General features: G+C 49.2%; 2 protein-coding genes across 2 annotated transcripts in view; one reads left to right on the top strand and one right to left on the bottom strand.

The window, feature by feature from the left end:
* The window catches only part of ABCC1 (ATP binding cassette subfamily C member 1), a 197,366-nt gene extending 177,973 nt beyond the window's left edge, over positions 1–19,393 (top strand). Inside the window, exons 25-31 of the mRNA XM_050774061.1 lie at positions 613–739; positions 1,613–1,714; positions 8,298–8,444; positions 10,793–10,951; positions 12,898–13,064; positions 14,700–14,894; positions 17,502–19,393. Of these exons, the coding sequence (XP_050630018.1) occupies positions 613–739; positions 1,613–1,714; positions 8,298–8,444; positions 10,793–10,951; positions 12,898–13,064; positions 14,700–14,894; positions 17,502–17,610 (1,006 nt within the window). The 3' untranslated portion in view covers positions 17,611–19,393. The remainder of the gene's footprint in view (positions 1–612; positions 740–1,612; positions 1,715–8,297; positions 8,445–10,792; positions 10,952–12,897; positions 13,065–14,699; positions 14,895–17,501) is intronic.
* Positions 1–20,170, bottom strand: part of CEP20 (centrosomal protein 20) — a 345,441-nt gene that overhangs the window by 256,910 nt on the left and 68,361 nt on the right. The window lies entirely within an intron of this gene.

Below are 20,170 nucleotides of genomic sequence, written 5' to 3'. Positions count from 1 at the left end.
TTATTTTTAAGTCACTGGTGTCTCTTATAGTTGATGTCTTCTTAGTATTTAGGAATTTCCAGGACGTCTTTTTTGTTGTTGTTGTTGTTAATGCATTATATGTGTGTGTGTGTATATATGTGTATATGTGTGTGTATATGTGTATATATATATATACACTGTGTATATATATGTATATATATATATACACATACACACATATATATATACACACAGAAAGAGAGAGAGAGAAAGAGAGAGAGAGAGATGATTACAGGCGTTAGCCACTGCGCCCGGCTTATATATATATGTTTTAAAGACTTCAATGAGAAAAAGGTTGGTTTTTAAAAAGGCAAGCTTCAGATTCCAGGGAAGATTGCCTCTGTAGAGCTGTGTTTTAATCCATGGGTTTGCCAGATTCATGAGTGTTTACTGGCATTGTGCGCTTTCGGCCCTCCCTCCTCTGCGCCCATTGTGCATGTTTTGAAAAAGCAGTGTCAGGAAGGGCTCTCTGGAACTCTTGCGGAGTTACTTGAGTTAGCAAAGAATCCCCTTCTGCCCCCAAGAGCTGTAAGCCGAGTCTCTGTAAAGCTGACTCCACGCCCGTTTGTCTGCCTGTGTGTCCTGGCGCAGGTGGCTGGCCGTGCGGTTGGAGTGTGTGGGCAACTGCATCGTTCTGTTTGCTGCCCTGTTCGCGGTGATCTCCAGGCACAGCCTTAGCGCTGGCTTGGTGGGCCTCTCAGTGTCTTACTCATTGCAGGTAAGAGGGGATGCTCGTAACTGGATTATTAAAGTCTGTTAATGGGGGAGCCAATTGTCCTTTTCTTTGGATTCCAACTGCAACAGCAATGGGGGAGAGGAACATGAGAGGCATGGAGTTTCAGGAGTGGGTAGAGCGCCTGGTGACCAACTAGAGCAGGAGAGGGATTTGAAATGAATCCAGTATTTCCCCCATTAGTCACAGAGATTCCTTGGTGGCCCAAGAGGATACTTCCAGCTACGAGGGGAATGCTTTTAAAACTATGAATTTCCCTTTAAGAACTGCTTTAGCTGCATCTCACAAATGGTGATATATTGTGTTTTCATATTGTCACCTGGTTAAAAATATTTTCCAGTTTCTTATTACTTTTGTGACCCATGAGTTATTTTGGAAACATGGTATATGTGCTTAGGAGATAGCAATGTGGCAGGCCTCGGTGATGGCTATAGCTGGGTTTGTTAATTTCTGTACCTTTCTTACCTGTTTCATAATTCATAACTTTTTTTTTTTTTTTTTGGAGACAGAGTCTTACTCTGTTGCCCAGGCTGGAATGCAGTGGCATGATCGTGGCTCACTGCAACCTCTGCCTCCTGGGTTCGAGTGACTCTCCTGCCTCAGCCCCCCCAAATAGCTGGGGTTACAGGCGTGTGTCACCACGGCTGGCTAATTTTTGTATTTTTAGTAGCAACTGATGGGGTTTCGCCATGTTGGCCAGGCTGGTCTCAAACCCCTGACCTCAGATGATCTGCCCGCCTCGGCCTCCGATAATTCATTCTTGTTGAAAATAATTTGTTTCCTGTTATCTCAGTGGAAAAAGAAAAGAAAAATATGCCTGCTCACTCTAGAAATGCCACGTGACTCTTCCACTCGCAGGTCACCACGTACTTGAACTGGCTGGTTCGGATGTCATCTGAGATGGAAACCAACATCGTGGCCGTGGAGAGACTCAAGGAGTATTCAGAGACCGAGAAGGAGGTAGGCAAGGGCCCCTGGCCGGACCTGTAGGTCTTTGGTGTAGCTTTACCCCAAGGAGATCTCTGAGCCCTGTCCTGTGCACCTCTGCCTCTGAGCAGGGGAGTGAGCTGGATACCCCACCAGGTAGAGGTGCATCTTATGCTTGTCCAGTCTGTTTGCAGTACTTACTTAGAGCTCAGTGTTAGGGTGAAAATAATTTACTGGCTTTCCCCAAGATTTGGGGTATCCATGTACGAGACTGTGGGATGCTATCAGGGCATTCAGAAGGTATTCACATTGTGAAGAAGGTCCCCCTCTAGTTCTTGTTCATAACTTGGAACAGTATCACAGAGAAAGTCTTGGTCTGGTGCTGGCAGGTCTTTAACACCTTAGCAATTGAGATGATCTCCCTTCAATAGATAAACAGCAGCCTTTGCACTTAGAGCCTCAACAGGACGGCCTCTATCAAAAATAACCTTCTGTTGTTTGTTATGTATTTGGTTTTTTTGTATGTGAGATGGAGTCTCACTGTTGCCCAGGCTGGAGTACAGAGGTGTGATCTCGGCTCACTGCAACCTCCGCCTCCCAGGTTCAAGTAATTCTCCTGCCTCATCCTCTGGAATAGCTGGGATTACAGGTGCCTGCCATCATGCCTGGCTAATTTTTGTATTTTTAGTAGAGATGGCGTTTCACTAAGTTGGCCAGGCTGGTCTCAAACTCTTGACCTCAGAATATCCACCTGCCTCAGCCTCCCAAAGTGCTGGGATTACAGGCTTGAGCCACTGCACCTGCCCTATTGTGTATTTGTATGGGGGACTCCTGTTACGGAAAATACTACTACTTTACCATTTGTGATTGTAATAAATGTTCCTCTTAAGTAAGTTGAGAAATGAAGCCGAAGTGACTTGATTAAGCATATTAAAACAACAAGAGAATGAGTCGATGCATACTACACAAATGATGTAGCCGAGAACTGACCAAAGTTTGGAAAACCCTGCAGTTATTTAACCACAGCCCCCTTTTTATAGATGGAGAAACAGGGAACCTGGGGAGGCACGATGGCTGATCCAAGGTCCCACATGGCTTGGTAGAACAGCTGGGACCAGGACCTGTGCTTCCAGTCTTTGATGTCGCGTTGCACTTAATAACTGCCTTCTTAGGCCCTGAGCACCAGCACGAGTAGGAACAGCAGTGATAATCACAGTAATGCCTGGCAACACCCCCACCCCCACCAGTAATGATAACAGGGACACACGTAGTGCCTTGTAGAATGTCAGAGCCAGACCTAAATGTTTAACACAGAGTAATACGCTCAGTCTTTATCCTGCCCTATGATTGATTTCTGAGAAACGGTCTCATGCTTGCCCAGGTTAGAGTGTGGCGCGATCTCACTCGCTGCCTCCCAGGCTCAAGTGATTCTCCTCCTGAGTGTCTGGTACCACAGGCGCATGCCATCACGCCCGCTGATGTTTGTATTTTTAGTAGAGATGGGGTTTTGCCATGTTGCCCAGACCGGTCTCGATCTCCTGAGCTCGAGTGATCTTCCTGCCTTGGCCTCCCAAAGTGCTGGGATTACAAGCGAGAGCCACCGTGCTTGGCCCAGCCCTATGATTTAGGTGCTGTTATTACCCCAATTTTACAGGTGAGGAAACTGAGACAAAAAGGTGAAGTTATTTGCCCAAGATCACATGGCTGGTAAATGGCAGACCTAGGCATTGAGCCTGTGCCTTCTCGGAGACCCTGTCCAGTGCCATGGGGGTCATGCTACACTGCCTCCTGAGGAGATGCCCCTTGGGAGTGAGACCAAGGCCTCTGCAAGGTCTGTCCTCCTGAGGAATTCACAGAGGTGACCTCAACCCACTCCTTTAACATTCTAACTGGGTGAACTGGTCCCGTGTCACGGGTGAGCATTGTAAGAATGGCGTGAGTGTCCCCGTGAGGAACCAAGGGTGCATTACACCGGCAGCTTCCAACTTGACACTGAATTTATATAATTCATTTACAGGGCATTTCATTTAGGTTTGGTTTGGCTTTTTTTTTTTTAATATGGAATTTTGCTTTTTTTGCCCAGGCTGGAATGCAGTGGCACAATCTTGGCTCACTGCAACCTCCACCTCCTGGGTTCAAGTGATTCTCCTGCCTCAGCCTCCCAAGTACCTGGGATTACAAGCACCTGCCATCCCGCCCAGCTAACTTATTTCATTAGTTTTTATAATAGCCTCATTGATATGTGAATTTCATATGCCGCACAATTCACCTAGTTAAAGCATGCAGTTTGACTGAATTCAGTTTTGTTTTTTTGTTTGTTCAATACTGAGTCTGGCTCTAGGCTGGAGTGCAGTGGCATGATCTCAGCTCACTGCAACCTCCACCTCCTGGGTTCAAGCGATTCTCAGCCTCCTGAGTAGCTGGGATTACAGGCAATTTTTGTATTTTTAGTAGAGACGGGATTTCACCCTGTTGGCCCAGCTGGTGTCGGACTCTTGACCTCGTGATCCACCCGCCTCAGCCTCCCAAAGTGCTGGGATCACAGGTGTCAGCCACCACGCTCGGCCTGAGTTCAGTTTTCAAAAGCATTTTACTTTTGACTGAGTTTTATATTTTTAGAAGGAGTGTGTTTGACAAACCCAAGAGAAAGTAATCGTCCTCATTAGTCCTACCACTATTCTGTATTTACATGTATTTTTATATACAGATAGAAAGCTCCACATACTTCTCTCCATTCCCCTCACTGTGTTGTTATAGCATCTCCCCTTCAATTATGTACATAAATTATAAAATAGAGATATGCTTGTTATTTTAAAAAAGAAAAAATCAATACAGGGCTGGACACAGTGGCCCACACCTGTAATCCCAGCACTTTGAGAGGCCAAGGTGGGTTGGTCACTTGAAGCCAGGAGTTCGAGACCAGTCTGGCCAACATGGTGAATCCCGTCTGTACTAAAAATACAAAAATTAGCCGGGCATGGTGGTGGGTGCCTGTAATCCCAGCTACTTGGGAGGCTGAGGTGGGAGGATCGCTGGAACCCAGGAGGTGGAGGTTGCAGTGAGCTGAGGTCATATCACTACACTCCAGCCTGGGTGACAGAGCAAGACTGTCTCAAAAAAAAAAAAAAAACCCAAAAAAATAAGTTTATGGCAGAGAATGAAAGTTGGTTCCTGTTGCCAGGCACGGTGGCTCATGCCTGTAATCCTAGCACTTTGGGAGGCCGAGGCGGGCGGATCACAAGGTCAGGAGTTCGAGACCAGCCTGGCCAACATGGTGAAACCCTGTCTCTACTAAATATAAATAAATAAATTTTCTGGGTGTGGTGGCACATGCCTGTAATCCCAGCTACTCAGCAGGCTGAGGCAGGAGAATTGTTTGAACTGGGACCCGGGAGGCAGAGGTTGCAGTGAGCTGAGATCACACCATTGCACTCCAGCCTGGGCAACAAGAGCAAAACTCTGTCTTAAAAAAAAAAAAAAAAAGAAAGAAAGAAAGTTTGTTCCTGTTTGCCCGGTTCCTCTCCTTCCCAGAGAAAGGCTCCATTAGCATTCAGGTGCATTTCCCCCAGAACTTTCCGGTGTGGATTCCCACATACCCCCACACGTTTGTTTGCTTGTTTCTTTTTCTTTTAACATAAGTGAGATCTACCTGTTATCCTGTGACACCTTTTCTTTAACCATGAGGCACCTTTGCATCCGCGTTTAATAATAGTCACTGCCTCTAAGGGCTGCTGTGAGGCCCAGATGAGATCATGGGTCTCAAGTGCTGAGCAGAGCAACTTGCATTAGTTGCACTGAAAGTGCTCAGTAACACTTACTTTTTGGCCGCGCGCAGTGGCTCAGGCCTGTAATCCCAGCACTTTGGCCCACTGCAACCTCTGCCTCCCAGGTTCTAGTTATCCTCCTGCCTCAGCCTCCCAAGTAGCTGAGATTACAGGCTCCCACCCATCAGGCCCAGCTAATTTGTGTATTTTTAGTAGAGCCAGGGTTTCACCATGTTGGTCAGGCTGGTCTCAAACCCCTGACCTCAAGTGATCTGCCCGCCTCGGCCTCCCTAAGTGCTGGGATTACAGGTGTGAGCCACCGCGCCTGGCCACGCCGTTATTTTATAGCACATCCACAAAAGGGCTGCGTGTCGTGCCTAACAGGTACCTGGCGTTTTCTTGTGATGTGCTCTCTGCTGTGCCCCTGAGCTTGGCCATATGCTCTGCAGCCTGGTTCGGCACCTGTGTGTGCCCTGGAGGAATGTGCACACCCTGAGGCTAAAACCACTGAACCGGGCCCAGGCCACATCCCGCCGTGGGCCGCAGGAAATGCTGAACTGAACTACTTTTCAGAAGGAGGGTGGTGTGTCCCTGGGCAAGTCACCGCCCCTCTCTGTGCCTCAGTCTTCTTGTGTGTAAACTGGGGATAGTAAAAGGATCCCCCACATGGGATTGCTGTGAGGACTGGATGAGGCACTGTGATACAGCTGCTGCTTTTATCCTTGCCTTCCTGCCGGTGGGGGCAGCCAGGGTCACTCACTGTCATTCTCATGCCTGTCTGGAGAAGACCACTCATTTTATTGACTCTGTTTGTTTATAAATATTTATTTAAAAAAAAAATTTATCAAAAAGTAAGTTTTATTGGCATCTAAAAAAATTTACCCAACATTGAAACATAACATCAATATTTATGTTATTGTGTTCTTGTTTCTTTTTTTTTTTTTGAGATGGAGTCCCGCTCTGTCGCCCAGGCTGGAGTGCAGTGGCGCGATCTCGGCTCACTGCAAGCTCCGCCTCCCGGGTTCCCGCCATTCTCCTGCCTCAGCCTCCTGAGCAGCTGGGACTACAGGTGCCCGCCACTACGCCCGGCTAATTTTTTGTATTTTTAGTAGAGACGGGGTTTCACCGAGTTAGCCAGGATGGTCTCAATCTCCTGACCTTGTGATCCGCCCGCCTCGGCCTCCCTCTTGTTTCTTTTTTACTCACTGCAGTGTGAGGAGCAAATCACAAACATTTACTTAACAGAAACAGAGACCATAGTGTAGATTTTACAGAATCACTTTTTAAAATCTCTGTATTGTGCTCCTCAAATATCTAGAGTCAGTGTGTGTATAAAATGTCACACTGTTGTCTAAACCTTAAAATTCTACATCAGCCTAAGGATACGGATAAGATATACCTCTACTTGCTCTTTTGAAAAATATCTATTACCTTATCCAACCTAATGATAGCTATCTAAAAAATTCTTTCTTCCATAGGAAGTCTCTGCCAAGCTGTTATCCATTTCCTTGACGTTAAAAGAATCTGGGGGCAACATTTCTATTTTATCAGAAAAATTCTTTTAAAGTTTACCTATCATGTTCATATTAAGAACATTGTGTGTGACTGGGCATGGTGGCTCATGCCTGTAATCCCAGCACTTTGGGAGGTGGAGGTGGGCGGATCACCTGAGGTCGGGAGTTAAGAGACCAGCCTGGCCAACATGGTGAAACCATGTCTCTACCAAATGGTGGCGGGTGCCTGTAGTCCCAGCTACTCAGGAGGCTGAAGCAGGAGAATCGTTTGAACCTGGGAGGCAGAGGTTGCAGTGAGCTGAGATCATGCCATTGCACTCCAGCCTGGGAGACAGAACGAGATGCCATCTCAAAAAAAAAAAAAAAAAAAAAAAAAAAAAAAAAAGCAATGTCTGTAGAAGTCAGTTGTTCAACTATTTTAAGAGAAAGGTGGCCGGGCGCGGTGGCTCAAGCCTGTAATCCCAGCACTTTGGGAGGCCGAGGCGGGTGGATCATGAGGTCAGGAGATCGAGACCATCCTGGCTAACATGGTGAAACCCCGTCTCTACTAAAAATACAAAAAACTAGCCGGGCGTGGTGGGCGCCTGTAGTCCCAGCTACTCGGAGGCTGAGGCAGGAGAATGGCGTGAACCTGGGAGGCGGAGCTTGCAGTGAGCCGAGATCGCGCCACTGCACTCCAGCCTGGGTGACAGAGCGAGACTCCGTCTCAAAAAAAAAAAAAAAAAAAAAAAAAAAAAGAGAAAGGTGAACATGAACATCAGGTTAATTCTGGCAGACAAAAATGAACTGCTGTGGTCCAGTCAGCCATTATGTATCACAGAGAGATGCCAGCATTACAGAAGGGTGTCTCTGTCCTACTGAACGATGATTATGTCCCCTCAGTTTCTGTGCCTTCTACCACTGGTTCACTTTCTACGTCAGCAGCTGTGTCACTCTTCTTATTTATGTTCGTATTTATTGAGCACCTACTATGTACTCTGAGCCCTGGGATACAGCAGTGAACAATTAGAGCCTGTCCTCATGGAGTGGCTGGTGCAGTGGGCGTGGGAGACAGTGTACACTCAAGCGTACGAGCCCCGAGAGGGCTGGGGACAGGCAGTGCCCTGAAGGAGAAGGCAGCACGGGAGGGGACAGAGGGACACAGGGCTGGGAGGGCGCCCTGCATCGACCAGAGATCCACAGGATGCCAGGGGGTCTTTTGGGGAAGAACGTTCCAGGAAGGGCAGCCCCCCAGTGCTGAGGCCTGCGGCAGAGTGAGTGAGAGGGGAGGTCAGGGGAGTCACGGCTTTCCAGGATGGACTGGGAATTCCTTACTGTCTCCCTCTGCTGCGATCAAAGGCACCTTGGCAAATCCAGGAGACAGCTCCGCCCAGCAACTGGCCCCAGGTGGGCCGAGTGGAATTCCGGAACTACTGCCTGCGGTACCGAGAGGACCTGGACTTCGTTCTCAGGCACATCAATGTCACCATCAATGGGGGAGAAAAGGTGGGTACACATGGCCCCATTCCTCTACCCATCCCCAGTCGGGCACAGGGTGCCACCGGGCAGATGAATCAAGCTGTGGCGTCTCCGCAGTCACTCACGGCTCCACACCTCCGCTTGAATGGCTTTTCCAGGGGATGGGAGTGGAGCGTGGCAGTAAAAGCTGTTCAGAGCGCATCCAACTTGTAGAAGTGAAGGCTTTTAGGTGAACTGACAGCCCAAAGACCAAATGAGCCCCACAGATACGTTTTGGAAGATTTTTTATTTATTTATTTTTTTGAGACAGGGTCTCGCTCTGTCGCCCAGGCTAGAGTGTGGTGGTGTGATCTCAGCCCACTGCAACCACAGCCTCCCAAGTCGGGCGACTGCGAGTAGTTGGGACTGCCGGTGTGTGCCGCTACGCCTGGCTAGTTTTGTATTTTTTTGTAGAGATGGAGATCTTACTATGTTGCCTAGGCTGGTCTGGAACTCTTGAGCTCGACCGATCTGCCCGCCTCAGCTTCCCAAAGTGCTGGGATTATAGGAATCAGCCACCATTCCTGGCCCCTGGAAGAAGTTTGTTTGTTTGTTTGTTTGTTTTTTGAGATAGAGTCTTACTCTGTTGCCCAGGCCAGAGTGTGGGGGACCAATCTTAGCTCACTGCAACTTCTGCCTCCCGGGTTCAAGTGATTCTCCTGCCTCAGCCTCCCGAATAGCTGGGATTACAGGCCTATGCTACCACGCCTGGCTGATTTTTGTATTATTAGTAGAGACGGGGTTTTGCCACGTTGGCCAGGCTGGTCTTAAACTCCTGACGTCAAGTGATCCACCCGCCTTGGCCTCCCCAAGTGCTGGTATTACAGGTGTGAGCCACCGCGCCCAGCCTGGAATAAATTTGAATAAGTTGCAAATACTAAAAAATCTGGAACAATATGAAAATTTATTTTCTGCTTTTTTTGGAAGATGAGAACATCTGGCAACATTGGGCCTGGCTCTTTATAGACAGCCTGTGAGCCTCCTGGTTCACCCCAGTCCCTCCCTGTCCCATTCAGTGCCTACTTGGCCCCTCCAAGACATCAGAATCTGTGATCTCTAGAATAAGGGGTCACCATCCCTTCTAGGGGATGGCTTAAGGGAAGTGAGAACTCGTCAGATTTTTGGAGCCTTCTCTTGGTTCTGAGCTTTTCTTGGAAGAGGTTCCTTGACCTGAGCGAGACCGTTAGGCTGTCCTCTGGAATCGGTCTGAGAGTATTCCTGGCTGTTTGCTGGGGGAGAAGGCTGCTTTCACCTCTGAACATAGGGACTTGTTGCACTGTTCTTACGTCCCTCCCACAAAGCTCAGAACATTCTGTTCCCGGCAGATAATTTCTGTCTGAGTTACCGAGAAGAGCAGAGTGGGTGATGTTCTTGCTGTCTTTGTTTTTTTTTTATTTTGTTTTATTCTGAGACAGGGTCTCACTCTGTCACCCAGGCTGGAGTCCAGTGGTGCTATCTCGGCTCACTGCAACCTCCGTCGCCCAGGTTCAAGTGATTCTCCTGCCTCAGTCTCCTGAGTATCTGGGACTACAGGTGCCCGCCACCAGGCCCAGCTAATTTTTGTAGTTTTAGTAGAGATGGGGTGTCACCATGTTGGCCAGGCTGGTCTCAAACTCCTGACCTCAGGTGATCCGCCCGCATCGGCCTCCCAAAGTGCTGGGACTATAGACACGAACCAGCACACCCCAGCCCTTATTGAGTCTTTATGACTTATCTCACGTCATGAGAATTTTTGCCCGCATGCTGCTCTGTGACACCCCTGTAGGAGGGTAGAGGAAGCCCGCCTCTCAGGAGCCCAGCAGGAAGGGGAGAATTGGAGATCAGGAGCGTCAGTCATTGACCATTAGCCAGAGAACCTAGTTCCTTCAAGAGAGGAGGCACGGAGACCAGGTCATAGCAAAGGGCCAGAAGGTCTGCCTGAATCTTGCAGATATTTCAACAGCTCATGATGGGAAACTCACCATCAGAGATGTGGAAAACAGCGTGGGGAAATGAGGAAATGCCTGATTATTACTTAATAGTTACTTGAGTTGAAACAAATAGGGCTTTGCTGGAAATTCCTTCTGCCTCTTGTGTATCTCTTTTGAGGTCTCTAGTAACTTATAAAAAGCTGAGTAATTCCTTTCGGGAGCCTGGCAAAGGGAAGAGTCCTTCTTGACCTTCGACCGAAACACCCTTAAAGGGGTGTCTCTGGGCAGCAGGCGAGGGAGAGGGCTGTGGAGTTGGCTCGACCAGATGACTGATGCCTGAGGTGGGGCCGAGATGAGGGCACTGTGGGGCAGGGACAAGTCCGGATGCCAGCATTCCCACCACACCTGCACCCTTCTGTCCTGCAGGTCGGCATCGTGGGACGGACGGGAGCTGGGAAGTCATCCCTGACGCTGGGCTTATTTCGGATCAACGAGTCTGCCGAAGGAGAGATCATCATCGATGGCATCAACATCGCCAGGATCGGCCTGCACGACCTCCGCTTCAAGATCACCATCATCCCCCAGGTGGGCTCTGCGTGTGGCCCAGGCGGTGAGCCAGGGCTGGCAAGCCCTGTGATGGCACTAATAGTGATGTATGTATATTTTGGGAGCAAACATACATTTGGCCCTACTTTGTCGTGTTTTGGTTTTGTTTTGTTTTTTCTGAAACAGGGTCTCGCTCTGTTGCCCAGGCTGGAGTGCACTGGTGCAATCTCAGCTCACGGCAACCTCCGTCTCCCAGGCTCAAGCGATTCTCCCATCCCAGCCTCCTCAGTAGCTAGGACTATAGGCACACGCCACCACACCCAGCTACATGTTTTTTTTTGTATTTTTTGTGGAGATGTGGTTTCACCTTGTTGCCCAGGCTGCTCTTAAATTCCTGGGCTCCAATGATCCACCCACCTTGGCCTCTGAAAGGGCTGGGATTACAGGCGTGAGCCACTGTGCCTGGCCTTCGTTGTTTTCATTGAAGTTAGGCTATGCCACTGTTTCCCTGAATTTCCTGTTAGCATGCGATTAACAATGTGGGAATTAACTATCAGCCCCAACTTCCCGTCCCCACAAGGGGTAGTTTCAGAGCGTCTAGAAAAATCCAAAAAGACACCATCTTCTCTCTCTGCTGCCAGAGTCAGACTGAGAATCTCTAACCCTTCCACGAGCTAGACAAAGACTTTTAAATTTTAGATTCACGGGGTGCACCTGCAGGCTTGTTACATGGGTATATTGTATGATGCTGACGCTTGGGCTTCTGCGGATCTCATCACCCAAATATTGAATAAAGTACCTGAGAGAGAGTTTCTGAACCATTACCCTCCTCCATCTGTCCCCACTTTTGGAGGCTCCGGTGTCTATCATTTCCATCTTTACATCCATGAATACCCAGAGTTTAGCTCCCACTTATAAGTCAGAACATGCAGTATTTGGTGAGAAATAAGGATTTTCTTTTTTTTTTTTTTTTTTAATTGAGACAGAGTCTCACTGTGTCACCCAGTTCTGTGGCATGATCTCAGCTTACTGCAACCTCCACCTCCTGGGTTCAAGCGATTCTCCCGCCTCAGCCTCCCAAGTAGCTGGGATTACAGGTGCACACCACCATGCCTGGCTAGTTTTTGTATTTTTGGTAGAGATGGGGTTTTACCGTGTTAACCTAGGCTGGTCTCAATCTCCTGACCTCAAGTGATCTGCCTGCCTCGGCCTCCCATAGTGCTGGGATGAGCCAACATGCCTGGCTGAAATAAGGATTTTCTAGACCAATCTCTGCAGGTGGATTTCTTAATATGTTGCCTTTTAGTGTAATCTTCCCTAATGTTTCTTACAAGATTCTCTTTTGGAGTTGGAGGACGGGAGAATCCACGGGACTTTATGTTAGGAATCACCTGTGCTGTATCTCATTTTGGGAGGTTCTCAACCCACTTGCCATATTGAAGGCTCTAGGAAGTTGTATGGAAAGGAAATCTTTTATTCTGCCAAACTCAGATTTTCCAGACTTTTTAAATTTTTCCTTCATTAAGGAATTTTTTTTTTGTTTTGAGACAGTCTCTCTCTGTCACCCAGGCTGGAGTGCAGTGGCATGATCTTGGCTCACTGTAACCTCCATCTCCCAAGTTCAAGTGACTCTCTTGCCTCAGCCTCCCGAGTAGCTGGGACTGCAGGTGTGCGCCGCCATGCCCAGCTGATTTTTGTATTTTTAGTAGAGACAGGGTTTCGCCCTGTTGGTCAGGCTGGTCTCGAACTCCTGACCTCAAGTGATCCGCTCGCCTCAGCCTCCCAAAGTGCTGGGATTACAGGTGTGAACCACTGTGCCTGGCCTTTTTCTCCATTATTAGCGTCTGCAGAAATAGTGATTCCAAGGAGCTCTGACAGCCCACCTTCAGCAGTCCTGGCCAGAGGTCCTTCGGCCTCACGTCGTCTCCATGCATGTCAGCGTGACATAGGCATCACGTGCTGTCCATTCTCTTCTCTCTGAACAGGACCCTGTGTTGTTTTCGGGTTCCCTCCGCATGAACCTGGACCCGTTCAGCCAGTATTCGGACGAAGAAGTCTGGACGTCCCTGGAGCTGGCCCACCTGAAGGGGTTCGTGTCAGCCCTTCCCGACAAGCTGGACCACGAGTGTGCAGAAGGCGGGGAGAACCTCAGGTAGGCGGGGGTGAACAGGGAGACACCAGATAAGGTGTCCTAGGTGCCACCTCGGTAGGGGTGTTTGAAGATTCTGTCCAGGTCTGTGTCAGACCTGGATTTGAATCCCAGTTGTGCCGCAGATAAACCATTTGTCCCTTCACCTCTTGGAGCCTCAGTTTCTGTATCTGTGAAATGGGTCTTAATCCAGGCTCTTTGTACCATGAGGTAGAATAACCAGGATGGCCAGTACATCTCCCACCCGCTCCATGCAGTTGAGAGTGGCTGTCAGTTGCTGAGCTCTGGAAAGGCTTCTGTACCAGCTGGTCACTGGCATTGCTCTGAGCCCTCAAGTCCCCATGCACTACCCCAGCTGTCTTGGTCCTGCTACCAGGATCCTGGAGCTCTGTCCATGACCTGGCAACTAAAGCATTAATGCCTGGCACACCAGCGGAACCTCTGGGGTCCCACTCTGGTGGTGGTTGTTAGTGCCTGCTTCTGGTTCTGTTTTCTGTCTCCATGACAACCAACCATAAAGCAATGATCATTGGAGTATAAAGCAATGATCATTGCTCCCAAACGAGGGCAGTCAGCCGGGTGACTCTGCTGATCTTGGCTGGGCTCACATGCATGTCTGGGGGTAAACTGGCTGTTGGCCTCAGGTGGGGCAAGAAGGGTATACTCGGCGCATCCCTCATTCTCCAGCAGACCAGTTTGGCATGTCATGGCCATGGCAGGGGCACAAGAGCGTGGAAGCACCCATGTGCATCTCACAGTATTCTTTTGGCTGGTGTTATGTTTGCCAGTGTCCCATTGGCCAAAGCAAGGTACATGTCTGAGTCCAGAGCCACCTGTCATGGCCCCACAGGTGGATAGGGATGCATGGATATTAGCCCTTTTTTTTTTTTTTTTTTTTTTGAGACAGGGAATCTCACTGTGTCACCCAGGCTGGAGTGCAGTGGTGCAACCTCCGCCCCCACGCTCAAGCAGTTGTCCTGCCTCTGCCTCTCAAGTAGCTGGGATGACAGGTGCCTGCCACCACGCCCAGTTAATTTTTGCATTTTTAGTGAGATGGAGTACCACCACATTGGCCAGGCTGTCTCGAACTCCTGGTGTTAAGTGATCCGCCCGCCTTAGCCTCACAATGTGCTGGGATTATAGGTGTGAGCCCCTGTGCCCGACTTTTTTTTTCTTGCCTAGGCTGGAGTACAGTGGATTGATCTCAGCCTCTTACTTCTGGACTCGAACAATCCTGCCTCAGTCTCCCGAGTAACTGGGACTATAGGAGCATGCCACTACACCCAGCTTATTTGTTTATTTTTGTTTTTAGGAGAGATGGGGGTCTTGCTTTGTTGCCCAGGCTGGTCTCAAATTCCTGGCTTCAGGCTATCCTGCCACCTCGGCCTCCCAAAGTGCTGGGATTGTAGGTGTGAGCCACTGTTTTGAGAATGATTCTGAACCTACATCTTGCTGAATAGGAGATGTGCTCTGATTGATTAGTGATGTCTGCTGCAGACACAGATGTTGGGAGTGGACGTGGTTTCCTGGTCGAGCAACATCGAGTGTCTCCTTTCACATCTCCCAGCCTGGGCCTAGGTTCAGAGTCAGGGGTGGTTTGATCTAACACTGTCTCCTGGTCTTTTTCTTTCGATCAAGTGTTGGGCAGCGCCAGCTTGTGTGCCTGGCCCGGGCCCTGCTGAGGAAGACGAAGATCCTTGTGTTGGATGAGGCCACAGCAGCTGTGGACCTGGAAACGGACGACCTCATCCAGTCCACCATCCGGACACAGTTTGAGGACTGTACCGTTCTCACCATCGCCCACCGGCTCAACACCATCATGGACTACACAAGGTGATGCCCCTGGCACAGTGGCCTCTAGGCTTTGAGAGTTTGGCGTACTCACTGGCTCATTCATTCATTCATTCAACACTGTCCTTATCCCTAGTGACAGCCCCAGTGGGTGGATCCTCTCTTCATCCTGGATGGTACCAGGTATTTCTTTTGTTTTTTTTTTTTTTTGAGACAGAATCTCACTCCGTCTCCCAGGCTGGAGTACGGTGGCGCGATCTTGGCTCACTGCAACCTCCACCTCTGGGGTTCAAGCAGTTCTCCTGCCTCAGCCTCCTGAATAGCTGGGACTACAGGCATGTGCCACCACGCCTGTCTAATTTTTGTATTTTTAGTAGTGACAGGGTTTCGCCATGTTGGCCAGGCTGGTCTTGAACTCCTGACCTCAGGCGATCTGCCTGCCTCAGCCTCCCAAAGTGCTGGGATTACAGGCATGAACCACTGTGCCCAGTGGTACCAGGTATTTCTGACATCATCCAGTCATTCATTCTGTCATTGTATCTGCATAGCGCACCTGCCATGTTCCCAGACACTGGGGACTCTGTAGGCTGCTATCAGACAAGGTCCCTGCCTCTAGGACCAAGTAGCTTATTAGATAGAGGAGACGAAATAGACAGAGCAACAAACCAACAGGATTCCAGAGGGCAGCAAGTGCTGGGAAGGACGCTTGCCGAGGAGACGGGATAGCAGGTGCCAGGCAGGGCCATTGTTTACATCGAGCACTGCAGGCCCAGTGCCTGGGGCCCACAAAAAAGGTTTTATTTTTTAAAAAGAAGCAGGCCAGGTGCGATGGCTCACGCCTGTAATCCCAGCACTTTGGGAGGCCGAGGCGGGCAGATCACCTGAGGTCGACAGTTGGAGACCAGTCTGGCCAACATGGTGAGACCCTGTCACCATTAAAAATACAAAAATTAACCGAGTGAGGTGGTGCGTGCCTATAATCCCAGGTACTTGGGATGCTGAGGAAGGAGAATTGCTTGAACCTGGGAGGTGGAGGTTGCAGTGAGCTGAGATTGTGCCACAGCACTCCAGCCTGGGCGACAGAGTGAGACTCCATCTCAAAAAAGAAAAAAAAGAATGTAATCCAACCTTGTTTCTATTTATACCAACACAGTCATAAAATAGAAATTTTAGCATTTTGTGTGGAGAAAGCCGCCTCCGCAGGCATCAGTGCCGGGGATCACAGAAGTCACAGTGCAGCCGTAGTGCCAGGATCTTGGGGGTTTTGAGTTTTGCTTGAGTCACCTCTGAGGAGGTGACATTTTAGCTGAGACCTGAACAATGAAAGGGAGTCAGCTGTGAGAAGATCTGGGACAGCGATCTGCAACCTTGTTCTTAAGGGCTGGGGTAGTTTCAGCTTTGCGGGCCACATGGCCTCTCGGCCACTTGACTCCAGTGTTGCCTTGTGAGCGCAGTCATAGTGCACAAATGAATGAGCATGGCTGTGTTCCAGTAAAACTTTATTCATAAAAACAGGCAGGGGGTCAGATTTGGCCTGCAAGCCACAGTTTGCCAACCTTTGATCTAAAGGAAGAATATTCTAGGCAGCCGGTACAGCCGAATGTAAAACTGAATGAATGTGCTTAATGAATTTGAAGGCTAGCATGAGGAGGCCGTTGTACCTAGAGGCTGGAATTGAGGGGATGGGTAGGAGATGAGGCCAGAAACGTAGGGCAGGGGCTAGATCTTAGAGCAGCATGTAAGCACGGTGAGAAGCTTGGAACTTACTCTAAGAGCCCTGTAAAGCCATTGGAAAGTTTTAAGCAGGGGGGTGACATGAGTTTCCATTTTATTTATTTATTTTTGAGATAGCGTCTCACCCTGTCGCCCAGGCTGGAGTGCAGTGTTGGGATCACAGCTCACTGTGGCCCCAAGCGATCCTCCTGCCTCAGCCTTCCAAAGTGCTGGGATTATAGGCGTGAGTCTCTGCACCCAGCTGACATGATGTTTCTAGTTCACTGAGTACCACCTACTAAGTGACAGATACTGAGTTGGTGCTTTTGAAATATAGGATATAGAAATGAGGACAGAAGTGGGCAGTGTCAAATCTTACAGGACCTAAAATATTAGGGGTCAGCCAACTATGGCCCACAGGCCGTAGATCTGGCCCCTGGCCTGTTTTTATGAATAAAGTTTTATTGGCACACAGCCATATCTGTTCATTTTCCTGTTGTCTCTGGCAGCTTTCACACTATAAATACAGCAGAGATGCATAGTTGTAACAGAAACCATATGGCCTGCAGAGCCTGAAGTATTTGCTGTCTGGCCTTTTTCAGAAAAATGTTGCCAATCCTTATTGTAGACTATGGTAAGATCTTTTTATTTTACTCTGAATGTAATGGAACAGTGAATGTGAACAGTCAACACTGTTAATACGGTTCCCACCATGATTGATGTGGGGTAGATATTAAGGAGGTGGCCTCATGGGAATTTGACATTGACTAGAAATAGAGATGGAGGGTGAGCAACCAGCTGGAAGGCTGCTGACCAGTCCTAGCAGAAAGTGTTAGGGACCTGACCCAAAGCAGTAACTTGCCCAGGTCACTTGTCGCAGGGGCATGAGGTGCTCACCCCTCCTTCCTCTGATGTCTGTGTCCCCTCCCGCTACAGGGTGATCGTCTTGGACAAAGGAGAGATCCAGGAGTACGGCGCCCCGTCGGACCTCCTGCAGCAGAGAGGTCTCTTCTACAACATGGCCAGAGACGCCGGCCTGGTGTGAGCCGCACAGCTGGCCTATCTGGTCAGAACTGCAGGGCCTACATGCCCGCGCCCAGGCAGGAGTCAGTACCCCTGGGAAACCAAGCCTCCCACACTGAAACCAAAAAATCAAAACCAAACCCAGACAACCAAAACATACTCAAAGCAGCAGCCACCGCCATCCAGTCCCCTGCCTGGAACTGGCCGTGAAGACACGGGACAGACACAGAGAGGCGAGCTGCCCAAAACGTGCTCGCCCTTGCCCCTGGTGCCCTGAGACACACACACACAGCCTCATGCCCCCGGGAATGCAAGTGTGTTCCTGGTGCTTCCCGCGGACGAGTTTTGGCAGCCAGACTTCTGAAGGAATTGGTTGTATAGAAGATCCTAGTGACCAAATCCAGCCGGCTGCCTCGGATCTCTCCAGCCGAAGTCTATGGACTGCAAGTCTTTGAGATGCCTGTGGCTCCCATCACCTCTAACATCCTTGTCTGGGTCCACCCGGAATGCTTCATTTCCTTGGGGCTGCAGTTTTGAGGTTGAGGGGCCTGGAGAAAATCATTCCCTTCCCTTGGCAGTGTCCCAGGGCCCTGCATGGTCCTCTTACCAACATCTGGTCTTCCAGGCACTCAGAAGCTGGGAACCAGCATCCCAGCGCCAGCTCTGCCAGTTCTTGCTTCAGGCCAGAGGCAGCCTCTGCGCTCCCAAGCCTGTCCTCCTGGAAGGGACCTGGTTGGACTAACAGATAACCTGGACCTGGAACTGCAGGGCCAGGGGATTGTCTCGTAGGGCCAACGTTCCACCTGGGGTTCCCCTCCCCACTCACCCCCACTCCAGGCTTTCCCTTGCTTTTTTCTTTTGCTCAACATTGTAAGAACAATCAACGCCGTTATTACTGTTCCCACCATGATTGATGGGGGGTAAATATTAAGGAGATGGTCTCATGGGAATTTGACATTGACTAGAAATAGAGATGGAGAGTGAGCAGCCAGCTGGACGGCTGCTGACCCGTCCTAGCAGAAAACGTGTTAGGGGCCTTGCCTGAAGCACTGTTGGTTGCTTACAGTGTTGATTGCTTTTCTTCTTTTTTCTTACCGCCTCTTTGCTTTCCCTCTCATGGTACCTGCTCATGGTTATGAAGCTTTCAAAGTAAAGAACACGAAGTACCTCCCAAGTATTACCAATAGGTACCAAAAAACGTCCCCTTGAGTCTTTTCCTTTTTTTTAGACTTTAATTCTCTCCCTTGGCATCCGGTTAGCCCCCCAGGGGGGGCAGCATTGTGGAGAACTTGACGTTTAGTTATTGATGCTCTTCCAGGACACAAAAAGAACCCATCTTTGAATATCAGTGATTTTTTTTTTTCTTTAAGTACTGTTCCAGGGAGAAAAACTGTCTCAAAACTTGAACTTCTTGGGAAGAGAAGTGTTAGGCTGAGAAGTCACATTCCCAGGAAATAGTGAGGAGCTCGCCCTGTGTTTGACCGTTTTGGTCTCTGTATTCCTGGAAGAAAACGGAGAAGCAGCATCGTTTAAAGCCTGTTCTTTAATGTGTCTCCGTTGGAGCCCAAAGTGAAATCCAGAAAGCAGCCAGAGCTGACGGCTGCCCCAGGACTCATACTTGCTAAGAATTACATCGCCGACTTCAAACCCAGAGAGCATCTTTCTTTTAGGTGAAAACACATATATTTATTTTTTGTAAGTTATACCATTCTTTCGCATTAGATAAACCAAGTTTTGGGGGATCCTTTTGTAATGACTTAAACTGGAAATGTGAACATTTGCAGTAAAAAAAATATATATATCTATATATTTTCTTTCTTTCTAAACAGTAGTTCCCTTTCCTTTGGGGCCTCAGCGAGGGTTCCAGCCATCTCCTGCACGGTCAGGATCTGGCCTCTTCCTGTTTCTGTTCTTTCCTTTTGACAGGTTGCCTCTAGTGGGAGCTGTTGCCAGAAAGGGCAAGTCCTGGACATCACTAGTCGGATGGGGTTTAGTGGGAAGGCGGGACAGCCGCAAGGTGGACGGAGTCCGGGTTTTGGGGTCAGACAGATCCTGGCTTGAGTCCTGCTCTTGTCATTCGCTGTTCTGGTGACCCTGGGAAAGTCACTCAGCCTCTGTGCCTCACTTGCTTTGTCTGTAAGATGAGGCTAATCGTACGTATCCTGTGAGCAGCGATGTGTGTGGTACTTGTAGCCTCGGTCAAGTTCTAAGACACAGGCAAGGCAGAAATCACATGTGGCCAGAATGATCCTTGAAAATCCTGCCCTCCCCTTGCCTTTTTTTTTTTTCCCCCCCCTAGAGACAGGGTCTCAATCTGTTGCCCAGGCTGGTGTGCAGTGGCACGGTCCTAGCTCACTGCAGCCTCAAACTCCTGGGCTCAAGCAGTCTTCCTGCCTCGGCCTCAGGCATGTGCCACCAAGCCCAGCTAATTTTTTAAATTTTTTATAGAGACAGGGTCTTGCTATGTTACCCAGGTTGTTCTTAAACTCTTGAGCTCAAGGCATTCTCCTGCCTGAGCCTCCCAAAGTGCTGGGATTCAGGCACCTGGCCTGAAAATCCCTTTATGTTAGTCCAGAGAGGCA

Source organism: Macaca thibetana, chromosome 20 (assembly GCF_024542745.1).
Source record: "Macaca thibetana thibetana isolate TM-01 chromosome 20, ASM2454274v1, whole genome shotgun sequence".
Classification (NCBI taxonomy): Eukaryota; Metazoa; Chordata; class Mammalia; order Primates; family Cercopithecidae; genus Macaca; species Macaca thibetana.
Note: the sequence above shows the minus strand (reverse complement) of the source record. Positions and strands in the feature narration are given on the sequence as shown.